The following is a 13,361-nucleotide window of genomic DNA, read 5'->3' as shown; positions in this document are numbered from 1 at the left end:
GTCAAATGCAGCCTTGATGTCAAGGGCACTCTCACCTCACCACACCTCACTCTTACCACATAACCTTCAAGGCTCATTTTCCCAATTGCAGAAAAAGAGTCTCTATCCATCTAACTATACTGTCTCCTGCTACAATTATATTCCTTTTTTTGTCCCCCACACTTGAAAGGTCTCCTGCACCACAATGCCATGGTCAGTTTGCTCATCCTCTCTGTAGTCCCTGCAAGAATCTTGAGCCTGTTGGAAAATTGCAAGGGTTGAAGCTCCTCCATTGCTACTTTCTGGATCTGCATATCTGTCTCTTGTCTCTGACCACAGCCCAAATCTGAAGTGCTTAGCCTAAGGAGGTGTGATTGTCTCCTAGGACAAAGTGTCAAGTAACTTTCCCTTCCCTGATGTATTTCAATGTCCACAGCTCAGACTCCAGCTCCAACTCGCAGCCAAAGTTCCTCAAGCTGTAAACAATTACTGATGTGGTTGCTGTGGATCACGCTAGTATCCACCAGCTCCCCCATGCTACAGCTGCAACACATCACGTGTCCTGCCATCCTCACTTTGTTTTTATTTGACTAATTAGGTTTCAAGTTTTAGAGCATCACTTAACATTATATTATGGAGTTCAGTTATGCTTAAATTTAATATGAAACTTATATCTCCCCAGAATTGGTTTAAACTACTGTCTCAGTTTAGAGATTTTTTAAAAAACTTAAAATGCACCATTTACCTATCTGCACACCTAATTAATGCCTCAGAGCTTCAATTCTCAGGTCTCACTTGTCTCTGACTCTCTCATGAATCACTCACTTTTGTAGAAGGCCAGGACAGCACCTCCTCCCTCACTGCACTGAATTCTTAAGCAATTAGTCTTGCTGCACTCAGGCTGGAGTTGCCACCTTCCTGCGGCTTACTTTCAGTGTGTCCTAAACCACTTGTATTTTTACCAGCTCAGATTCCAGTGGGACGTGTCAACCACTGCTGGCTAGGAAACCAGTTCTAAACTAGTAACCTAATTAACTATCTTGTAGGTACCTCTAGGCAGGGATCTTGTTTATCACTGACTAATTTACTGTTACAGTTAATCTAAATGCAAACTTGACTAGATTTTAGAAAGAGATCAACCCTTAAAGCTCCCTCACTTACCACATTTATGCACTCAGTCACAAGCTGCCATCTTTTTGCCGCCTTCATGTTTTTGGGTTTATTATTTTTTACTCAAAATATTTTGACTCTTTTAGGCTACTCCCTAGGTGGGCCCTAAGTCCTTTTGTTCCAGAGAACATTTTCATTTGCCTCTGTATCAAGATAAACTTATAGAATGCCTTGGGATTTCAGCTACTTGTTTAACCTTAAGGAGGCAGAACACTAAACTAGATGTACGCTTTAATTGTCAACTACATTTGCTGAACAGTAGAAGAGTAAACAAATAGTAGCAGGTAATGCATTTTTTTGTAGTCATCATTAAGCTTAGCTAGTTGAACCAATAGAAATTAGCTTGAGATTGCTGAATTTAGCTATGACATAAGCAATATGCTTACACAATGGTCCCTTTATTTTCTCACCATCTATGGAAACTATCTGGTCTGACTATTGCTCTTTGAAAGCTTCAGACCGTCTGATTTGAACAAGGCAGGGCGATAAATTTAAGAACATAGGGACATAGAAGCAGTAGTAGCCCATTTAGCCTTCCGTGCCTGCTCCACAATTCAATAAGATCATGGCTGATCTGGTTATGGTCTCAGCTCCAATTTCCTGTCTTTCCCCCCATAACCCTCAATTCCCTTGCCTAACTAAAATCTGTCTTAACTCTGCCTTAAATAAATTCAAAGACCCAGCCTCCACTACTTTTTGGGGAACTCCACACACCAACAACGCTTTAGGAGAAAAAGTTTCTCCTCATCTCTGTCTTGAAAGGGAGACCTCTTATTTTTAAACTATGTCTTCTAGCTTTAGTCTCCCCACAAGGGGATACATCCTCCAGGTCCCCTCAGGACCTTATATATTTCAATAAGATCAACTCTTATTCTTCTAAATTCCAATGGGTATGAGCCTAAACTGTTTGACCACCTACCAGTTTCCCTTTGTCCACCTTGAATGTTACTTTGTCAAAAAAACTAACAGATTAGTTAAACACGATTTCCCTTTCACAAAGGCATGTTGGCTGCCTGATCAAATTGTCATTATCTAAGTATCCTGCTATGACCTCCTTAATAATGGATTCTAGCACTTTATAACAGATATTAGGCTAACTGGCCTATAGTTTCCAGCTTTCTGCTACACTCCTTTCTTGAATAAAGGTGTTACACTGGAAAATAGCTAATCTGCTGGACTGTTCCAGAATCTAAGGAATTTGATAAGATTATAACCAATGCATCTGCTATCTGGGCCGCCACTTCTTTTAAGACCCAAGGATGCAGGCCGTCCGTCCTGGGGATTTATCAGCATTTAGGTCTCATATTTTTCTTAGCAACCTTCCGCTGGTGATGCTGATTGTATTAAGTTCATCCCTCCTTATCGTCTCTCAATTTTCAAAAACCTTTCGGAAGTTTTCTAAGCCCTCTACCATGAAGGCAGACACAAAATACCTGTTCAATGCCTTCGCCATTTCTTTGTTTTCCATTATCAATTCCACAAACACACCCTCTAGAGGACCAACACTAGCTTTAGTCACTCTTTTCTTATTCAAATACTTGTAGAAACTTTTACTATCTATTTTTATATCATTAGCTAGCTTTCTCTCATACTCTTCTTTTTGCCTCTTTGCTGGTTCTTAAAATCTGTCCAATCATTTGTCCTACCATGAGTCTTTGCAGATTTGTACAGTGTTTTTCTCAATCTAATACTACCCTTAACTTCCTTATTTAGCCATGGATGATGCATCCTTCTCAAAAAGCCTTTTTTTCTCACTGGGATAAATCTTCTCTGAGCGTTATTAAATATCTCCTTAAAAGCCTCCCACTGCAACTCTTCTGTGCTACCTTTTAATCTGGTTTCCCAGTTCACTTTAGCCAACTCTACCTTTACACCCTCATAGTTACCTTTATTTAGATTTAAAATACGAGTCATGAATACTACGGGTATGCAGGACCAGACCAAAGGTCTGGGACCCTCAGAAACAACAGGTTTGGTAAGAGACTAAATGCCTTAAAATGGGTGTAAAGATTGTATCCATAAATGTGTGTAGCATTAAATCTACTATGCTATGTGTTGCGACCTTGGACTACCTTGCCAAGGTCAAAGCTAACCCGTTGTTTCTGCAGGAATGTGCGATACTGCACCTCAGCTCCTACAGGCAATGATTACGATGGTGGTCCCATGGGCCATCGATCTGGTCGGAAGGAAAGGACTCTTGTTCCTCCAGCCTGGGTATTCTGCTGAGGGGAGGCAACTTCGCTGTCTCCAAGGTTAAGGAGGTGGTGGGCGGGCGCCTCCTCGTAGCAGACGTAATGTACAAGAACGCTCCACTCCGGTTAATTAACGTGTACGCCCTGGCACAAAAGGCCGAGCAGCTGGCGGTTTTTCAGCAGCTCCCACTGCTGCTGGCGACCTCCAGGCCGGTCATTCTGGGCGGTGACTTCAACTGCATCATTGATGTGGCTGGACGATCTGGCAGGGCCGACAGCAGATTGGATGCTACATCCAGATCCCTGATGGAAACAGTTAAGGATGCCAAGTTGCACGACGTCTTCAGCAACCCTGCAGATGGAGCACAGCGTAGATACACCTGGTCGCAGCCAGATGGGTCCATCCGTTCCAGCATAGACTTCCTGTTTGTGTCCCGTGCGTTCGCAGTCAGATCCACCGATGTCCAGCCGGTGTTCTTCTCTGACCACTGCCTCTTACTGGCTGATTGTCACTTAGAGGAAGACCAGAGGGTGGGCAGGGGGCATGGAAGCTAAATGTGCAACTGCTGATCCCAGAGAACATTGAGGAGCTCAAGAGGGATTACAAAGGTTGGAGAACCATGAAACTCCTCTGAGTCCCTGACTCACTGGTGGGAAGCGGTCAAGGGAAACATCAAGGAGGTTTTTCATCCTCAAAGGCGCCCAAAAAGCTAGAAAGGAACAGAGGGAAATGTCCTGACTCCAGAAAAACATGCAGAATTTGCTCCGGCTGCAGTTGATGGGGGTCGATGTCAAGGAGGAACTCCAAGAGGTGAAGAGCCAGCAAGCCTCGCTCTTTGCCTCGGAGGCCTCCAACATCATCTTCTGGTCCAGAGTCCGTTCCGTGGAGCAGGATGAGACCTGCTTACGTTTCTTCTTCCAAAAGGTACACAGAGAGAGCTCTGTGATCAGCAGCCTGAAGGAAGACGACGGGTCAGTAAAGTTATCGCAGTCCGACATTTTGAGGATCAGCAAATCCTTTTATGCCGGATTGTATGATGTGAAGCCCACAGACCACCCTCCCAGTCCTTCCTGTCCTCTATCACAGAGGTCTTAGACGTCAATACACAGGAGAGCCTGGACAAACCGCTAACTCCTGACAAACTGACTAAGGCCCTTGAGTCCTTCAATAAGAGTAAAACTCCTGGAAGCGACGGCTTGCCAGTGGAGTCGTATTCGGCTCTGTGGGACTGGATGGGCCCAGACCTGCTTGAGGTGTATGAGAGCATGCTTCTGGCTGGCAGCATGTCAGAATCCATGAGGAAAGGCATCATCACCCTCATCTACAAGCACAAGGGGAAAAGGGAGGAAATTAGAAATTGGCGACCCATTTCACTGTTGAATGTGGACTATAAGATTCTGCCTAAGTTCAATGCCAATCGGGTCAAGTCCGCTCTGGAATTGGTGATCCACCCTGACCAGACCTGCGCTGTGCTGGGCAGGAAGATCTCTGACAGCCTTGCGCTGCTCAGGGATACGATTGTCTATGTGCAGGACAGGGGTGTGGACACCTGCCTCATCAGCCTGGATCAGGAGAAGGCCTTTGACAGAATATCACACACCTACATGGTGGATGTGCTCTCCAAAATGGGGTTTGGGGAGGGAATTCGCAATTGGATCCAACTGCTCTACACTAACATCAGTAGCGCAGTCTCAATCAATGGGTGGGAATCAGATAGCTTTCCTATTAAATCTGGAGTCAGGCATGGCTGCCCTCTCTACCCTGTCCTGTTTGTGTGTTGCACAGAAACCCTTTGCTGAGTCCATCAGGAAGGATCCGGGCATAAGAGGAGTGATAATCCCAGGCAGTGGAGGCACTCAGGTCAAAGCCTCCCTGTATATGGACGGTGTTGCCGTCTTCTACTTGGATCCGCTGTCAGTGCGCAGACTGATCCACATCTGCGACCAGTTCGAACTGGCCTTGGGAGCCAAGGTAAATCGTGGGAAGAACGAGGCCATGTTTTTTGGGAACTGGGCTGACCGATCCTTTGTCCCCTTCACCGTCAGGGCTGATGGCCTGAAGGTGCTGGGGATATGGTTCGGAGGGACCGGGGCATGCGTTAGAAACTGGAAAGAGAGAGTGTCTATGGTGCAAAGAAAACTGCACATGTGGGAGCGACGCTCCCTCTCCATTGTGGGTAAGAACCTGGTCATCAGGTGTGAGGCACTCTCACTGTTGCTGTACGTGGCGCAGGTCTGGCCCATTCCACACTCCTGCGCGATGGCGATCACCCGAGCCAGCTTTCGCTTTATCTGGAGGTTGAAAATGGATCGTGTCCGCAGGAACGCGATGTGAAAACCTCTAGATAAAGGGGGAAAAAAACGTGCCCAACATAGCCCTCATACTGATGGCCACCTTTGTGTGCGGCTGCATCAAGCTGTGTGTAGACCCTCGGTACGCAAACACCAAGTGTCACCATGTGTTGAGGTTCTAACTGTCCCCGGTGTTGCGAAGGATGGTTCTGGCCAAGCTGCCAAGGAATGCTCCAAGTAGTTGTTCTGCACCGTACCACCTGTCCCTCGTGGAAAAATTTATGCAGAGAAACACCTTTGACCACAAGTCCATCAGGCAGTGGTTGGCACGTAATGTCTTAGAGGCCCTGCGGGAAAAGGAGAGGGTCCTGTGGAATGGTTCCCTGAGCAGACTGTCAAAGTCATTTGGCAGAATGCCTCATCGCCAGAACTTTTCAACAAGCACCAAGACATAGCTTGGCTGGTGGTGAGAAAGACCCTCCCCGTCAGATCCTTCCAACACGCCAGGAGTCTCACCCCCTCTGCACGTTGCCTGTGGTGGGGACGAGACCGTTGTTCACCTCCTTGTGGATTGTGACTTTGCAAAGGTCTGGAGAGAGATGCAGTGGCTTCTGTCGAGATTCATCCCGAGCAGTTCTGTGACACAGGACCCTGTGCTCTATGGGCTGTTCCCAGGGACACACACCGAAACAAACATCAACTGTAGCTGGAGAATCATCAACTCAGTGAAAGATGCTCTTTGGTCTGCCCAAAACTTGTTGGTCTTCCAGCGCAAGGAGTTGTCCCCGACCGAGTGTTGCAGACTGGCACATTCCAAAGTCCAGGACTACGTGCTGAGGGACACACTAAAGCTTGGGGCAGACGCCGCAAAGGTGCAATGGGGAAAGGTCGCTGTCTAAGACCTTTCTGCCACAGTGCACCGAGGGGCTGGGAACTGTTGAGAGCCCCTTGGGCTGTACTGTATGTATGTATGTAATGTATGCATTGAATACTAATTGTATTATAATTGTACTGAAGCACCTCAGAGTGCAACATGATGCATGTTGATAACTCCAATACCATTGTCTGATTTTCTGCAATGACCATATTGAAATGATTGTAATATTCGTTGATTGTATTGATGCACCTTGTGATCCATGTGTAAAAGTTGATCAGATTGTACTTATGTGATTGTGATTTTGAAAAGTTTTGGAATATTCTTCCAGATATTTTATGAATAAAGTATATTTTTCAAAAAAAAAAATAAAATATGAGTCATGGACCCACACTTCTCCATTTCAAACTGAGCATGAAATTCTATCATGTTGTGATCGCTGTCGCCTAGAGGCTCCTTTACCATGAGGTTATTGATTAATTCTGTCTCATTGCACATGACCAGATCTAGGATTGCCTGCTCCCTGGTTGGCTCTAGAACTTACTGCTTTAAGAAATTGCCCCAAAAACATTGCGAACTCATTTTCCAGGCTACCTCTGCTAGTCTGGATTTCCCAATTTACATGCAGATTAAAGTCACCCATGATTATCACGGTACCTTTCTTACACACCCCATTTATTTCTTCCTGTATGCTCTGTCCTACAGTATAGCTACTGTTAGGGGACCTACAAACTACTCCTGCAAGTGACCGCTTACTTTTACTAACTGATTCTGCATCTTGCTCTTTGAAGCTAAGGTCTTCTGTCAGTACTGAACTAATGCCACCCTTAATTAGAAGAAAGTGACTGGGACTAAGCAGGTTTAAATAATTTTCTGTTAAGCTATTTAAAAAGCAAATATTTTCAAACAAGTCCCTCAAGATGTTTATATTCAACTTAGATGGCTTGATCCCTTACCTCAGACTCCAGGCACCATCAAACTGACTAAAGTTTGCAATGGCTGTGTCAAATTAAGCCAGGGCATGATTTCTATGAGTGAAGCTGATTCTTATTCCATGATGTACTGTGATAGGATTACAGTTAACATCATGCTAAATATTAAATATTTAACTTTTATTACAATCTATTCCTTTTGTTTGCATGTTACTCATGTTCACTGATTTAGGTCTCAACTTATTCCACCATCTTAAACAAGAAGTTATTATTGCAAGCATAGTATTGGAATCTTAGCCGGTTTTGGTTGTCTTGATACATAATTGATTTCAAGTACAAACACATTTATCAACTCGCCATCTCTTTGATCCCCATTGTCATGTAGTGCAAAGGCAAGCAGAATTCATTGCTATTTAATATCTAATAACTGCACTACAAAACTGAACATGTTTCAATAGCCTTTCCTCAAAAAAGCTGTATGTTTATCCCTAGAGCTACTGTAGTAAGGCGACTACCCATTAAAATTTCCACCTATGTTTTAAAGTGGGCTTCACTGTGTCATACGGATAATTATGTTTAAAATATACTTAAAAGCAATCGAGCAGGGTACCCTATTATAACATACTCTTATCAGTGGAGGGCACGCCTTTCAGGTTTAAAATATCAAGCACTGAGTTTTAAGTTTAGGTCCCTTGATTGGAACATCAAATTTTCACCCACCTGCTAAAAATGTGTGTATAACATACTGTGCTAAGGTATGGATCAGTGTAACGAAGAAACAGAAAAGGGAAGAAATATAACAGATCTGTCTGCATCTGAAAAGAGAAAGACAGATTAACAAATCTTCCACCTAAATCATTAACCCTTTTTCCTCTTCTCAGGTGCAGATAGACCTGTCATACATTTCCAGTTTTTAGATCAGATTTCCATCATGCCCAGTTCTATTTTTATCTTCATTAGTGATCAGGATTGTTGGTTTCGTGAATAACATTGAACTAAAATGTGTCTATTTGTGTGGGTAAAGGGGAACTAACTCATGACAGTTAATTTGGCAATTTTTATTTCAAGTTGGAAGGTACAGTGGTACAGGAATGGAGTCACATATTTGAACAACAAAGGTTATCATGAGAGGTTTGTTGTTTTATTTGTCTGAAACTATGACATCTCAGGGTGATGAGAAAAGGCACAATCAATTTTGCTCACCCATTGTTGCTGTGTTCTCAATACTTTTAAAATAGGAAAAGTTGCAAGTCTATTCTTCCTAAAATGGTCTCGTCAGGCAGCAATGCACTACAATTGGTTAAATATTACCAGTTGCAGGTGGCTATAAGCCACTGATCTGGTCAGCTTGATGAGTGGAAATATCTTAACACATTGATACTGTGCAATACCCTACTGATATATCACACATAGAAGGAAACAGGGTAGTCAGAGATATGTTTTTATAAGGAATCCAGGGGAGTTTTCTTTTAATGTGCTATTGGTAATTTGGATTTAGGGATAATCTAGCAAATATCAGCATTATGTCCATAACTGCCTATTTGATTTTATTATTCAAACAAGGTTATCTTACTAGCTATACAAAAGTAAAGATGTCGAAGATAAGAAATTCTGAACCAAGTCTCACTTGGGTCAACAAGCCTACTACAATTTACAACCCATACACAGAACAGTTGGTGTGTGGTTAACGAAGTTGCAATTTACTGAAATCAAACTGATTGGGCTGTGGCTGTAAGAAAAAGTGGAGGATTTTACAATTTCTCAGGCAAACCACTAAACCACTAGTTTCCTCTAGAACAAAACATGAACACCAAGCTGACACTATTTGATTTAGTATTTTGCCAAACCCAGGCAGCCTCAATTATTAAAACTTAAGGACAATGAAACATAAACCTCCACAGTTTATTGGGCAAACTATGGTCACATAAATTCACCAGGAAAGACATACAACTATACAGTGCACCCAGTATATCTTAGATGGAAGTATAACAGCTAAGGTTAGATGTGTGAGGAAACATCATATTTATAGAGTGTCTTTGGGGGAAAAAAAAAAATCAGACAAATTTTTTTCCCCTCCATATATTTAGTTAGCATATGCAATGTCCATTGGATTGGCAAATAAAATTATATACAAAAGTAGTTACCTCCATGTTACATATATTTATGTAATGAAATGTTGCACAATCACTGCTCTGGATATAACAGCTTTTCAAAGAACTGACATTCTATCTCTATGTACTATTTGCCATGCTGCAACGTGGCATATTGAAATGGCACATCTCAGCCACAGTAGTCTTAGAAGGGATGTGCGTTTCTTCTTTTTCTTAGGCAGTCCCTTGAGGTTGAGGGTGAATTTCTTCCACTCCAGGGTGGTGGGTCCTGAAGTGACCAAGAAGTCCAATGCTAGATCTGCACACTCTGCCACAGGTGGGATGGGTGGGTGGGTTCCTCGGATTTTGGTCTCTCCTTCCGCTGTTTGTACTTGGCCTCCACCTGGGCCTGCTGGTGGCATGGTTGGCATCTTTGCGGATGCTTCTTCTTCAGTTTAGGCAGTCTCGAGCAAGGGATTCCTACAAATTGGTGGAAATGTTGTTTTTCAGGGAGGCTTTGAGGGCATCCCTGAAACGTTTCCTCTGCCTTCCTGGTAACTGCCTGCCATGAAGAAGCTCAGACAGCTTGTTTTGGGAGTCTTCTGTCATGCATGCAGACAATGTGGTCCATCCAACATAGCTAATTAACCATAACCAGTGCCTTGATGCTGGAGATGTTGGCTTGAGAGAGGACACTGATATTGGAGTGCCTTTCCTGCCATTGAATTTGTAGGATTTTGTGGAGGTATTGCTGGTGATATTTTCCCATGGTTTAAGGTGTCTGCTGTACGTTGTCCATGTTTCTGAAGGGCAGGTAGCACTGCAGCCCTGTAGACATGAACTTGGTGCTGAGTTTGAGGTCTTTGTCATTAAATACTCTTTTCCCCAGACAGCCGAAGGCTGCTTTGGCACACTGGAGGTGATGTTGATGTTTCATCGTCAATGTCTGCCCTTGCTGAGAGGAAGCTCCAAAGGTATGAAAAATGATCAATGTTGTCCAATGGTTAGCTGTGGATCTTGATAGTCAGGGGGCAGCGTTGCGCAGTAGGAGCAGGCTGGCAGAGCATCTTTATCTTCCAGATGTTTAGCCTAAGGCCCATTCTTTCATTCGCCTCCGTGAATGCGCAGATGATAGTTTGGAGCTCGGCCTCTAAGTGTGCGCATACGCAAGCACGTCATCATACTGCAAGCGATGACAGAGATTCTGGAATGGAGGCATCGCAGGCTGAATAGTTTCCCATCCTGTAGAATAGATCCCCTCTGGCGGCCAGCTTCATAGAGATATGCTGGAGTGTTGTGGTGAGGAGGATGGAAAAGAGCATCGGTGCAATGACACAGCCTCGCTTGACCCCCAGTTTGCACTCGTATTGGGTCTGTTGCCGATCTGTTGGTAAGGATTATGGCTTGCATGTCATCGTGCAGTAGAGGATGGTGACACATTCCTACGGCAGACAAATTTGAGGAGAATGCTCCATGGTCCCTCCCAATTGTGAGGTCAAAGAATGCCATGAATAGGGGTTGCTGCTGCTCTCTGAATTTTTCTTGGATTATCTTTGCTGTGAAGATCATGTCCACTGTGCCTCTTGATAGACAGAATCCACATTGTGACTCTGGTAGGAGCTCTTCGACCAGAGGGAGAAGGTGGTTGAGAAGGACTCTTAAAACAACCTTTCCTGTGGTGGATAGCAGAGATGCCCCTCTATAGTTACCGCAGTTGGTCTGGTCTCCTTTTTTGAAGATGGTCACAATTATGGCACCTTGGAGATCCCCTGGCATGCTCTCTTCCTTCCAGATGAGGGATGTGGAGTACAAAACAACTCTATTTTTTGGCTTACTGAAAATTCTGAACTGCATTCGATGCCATAAGGAAATGTGCAGAACATTTACAACTACTGAGGAACTGTGCAGAAGTCAGTAGAGATTGCTATCAGTGCATCCTACCAATTATTTTAGGCTGAATCCACTATGAATGAAGTGATAAAGTTTGGTTGCCACCAAGTTGAAGTTTGACTAAAAGCAGTCACTTTAGTTCTGTTTTGTAGGATATTATGATGTTGCTGGGCCAGTAGGGTTTCATTTTTGTCAAAAAAGAGGAAAAACTGACCTTGCATTTATGTGGCATCTTATCACCTTAAAACATCTCAAAGCTCTTTAAAACGAATAAATCACTTTTGAATTGTGGTCCCGTTATGTGGGCAAACGTAGCAGCCAATTTATATAAAGTGAGGCTCACAACCAACAAATTAGTCAATGATCAATTAATCTATTTTGTGTGGTGTTGGAAAGACACATGCTGGCCAGGGTCCTGCTCTTATCTGATCTGTACCATGGAATCCTGTCCACCTGAGCTGGCAAGTATGGCTTCAGTTTATCGTCTTACATGATAGACAGCACCGCTGGCAGTGCAGTGCTTCCTCAGTACTGCATTAAGTGTCAGCTTAGATTATGGATTTGAAGGTGGGGTATGCGACCATTTGTGCCAGGCTAACACAACAGTTTTACTTATTTTAACACTTCAGTAATGTTCAGCTACAGAAAATCCATTACTATTACAAAAAAGGATTTAATAACTCAAAATATCCGTTCAGTGAAAACTGTTCTTAGTTACTTTTCCAGTTGCACTGAACAGCATAGTCAATTGTATTTAGCTCCAAGTACTTACTGGAATTCCTAAAAGTGAGGGATCCACAGGTTGCCGGAATGGCAATGATTCTGGGTCTTGACGGTACAATGCTTCAAGTGTGGGCATAAGAGCTTGTCGTAGTTCCTCTGGTTTGAAAACTATCAGGAAACAACAGAAAGTTACATCAGCTTACCAAAGAACTGTACGCTTTTCCAGAGACAGTCACTCTGCCTAACCAGCAAAATTATGGCACATTGAACTGGTAGATATAGTATATTCTGATTTCCAGAAGGCATTCGATAAGGTGCCACATAAAAAGTTATTGCACAAGAAAGGAGCTCACGGTATTGGGGTAATGTATTAGCATGGATGGAAGATTGGTTAACACGCTGAAGAGAAAGTCGGGATTAATGAGTCTTTTTCAGGTTGGAAAGACGTAACTAGTGGAGTGCCACAAGGATCAGTCCTAGAGCCTTAATTATTTAATATCTATATTAATGACTTAGGGGAGGGGGCAGAATGTAATGTATCCAAATTTGCTAATGATACAAAAATAGGTGGGAGGGCATGTTGTGATGAGGACATACAGAATCAGCAAGGGGATATAGATAAGTTGAGTGAGTGGGCAAAAACTTGGCAGATGGGAGTTTAATGTAGGAAATATGAGGTCATGCACTTTGGTAGGAAGAATCAAAAGGCAGGCTATTATCTAAATGGAGGGAAATTCCAAAAATGTGCAACACAGAGGGATCTGGGTGTTCTTGTGCATGAAACACAAAAAGCATGCAGGTGCAGCAAGTAATTAAGAAGGCAAATGGAATTTTGGCCTGTATTGCTAGGGGGTGGAGTTTAAAAAAAGAAAGATAAAAGCAAAAAACTGCGGATGCTGGAAATCCGAAACAAAAACAAAAATACCTGGAAAAACTCAGCAGGTCTGACAGCATCTGTGGAGAGGAACACTGTTTAAAAAAAAATAAGTCTTGTTACAACTGTATAGGGTTGATGAGGCCGCATCTGGAGTACTGTGTACAGTTTTGGTCCCTGTATTCAAGAAAGGATACACTGGCATTAGAGACAGTTCAAAAGAGATTCACTAGGCTGATTCCAGGGATGAAGGGGTTGACTTATCAAGAACAGCTAAACAGGTTAGACCTTTATTCATTAGAGTTTAGAAGAATGGGGAGTGAGCTTATTGAAAGGTACAAGATT

General features: G+C 43.3%; 1 protein-coding gene across 5 annotated transcripts in view; it reads right to left on the bottom strand.

Annotated features, from left to right (window-relative positions):
* LOC121288695 (CREB-binding protein-like) overlaps positions 1-13,361 on the bottom strand; it is a 162,456-nt gene that overhangs the window by 55,532 nt on the left and 93,563 nt on the right. For all 5 annotated transcript variants that reach the window (XM_041207434.1, XM_041207436.1, XM_041207435.1 and 2 more), the window contains one exon: positions 12,192-12,310. In XM_041207434.1, the coding sequence (XP_041063368.1) occupies positions 12,192-12,310 (119 nt within the window). The remainder of the gene's footprint in view (positions 1-12,191; positions 12,311-13,361) is intronic.

This window comes from Carcharodon carcharias, chromosome 15 (assembly GCF_017639515.1).
Source record: "Carcharodon carcharias isolate sCarCar2 chromosome 15, sCarCar2.pri, whole genome shotgun sequence".
NCBI lineage: Eukaryota > Metazoa > Chordata > Chondrichthyes > Lamniformes > Lamnidae > Carcharodon > Carcharodon carcharias.
This window is presented reverse-complemented; position numbering and strand designations above follow the sequence as displayed.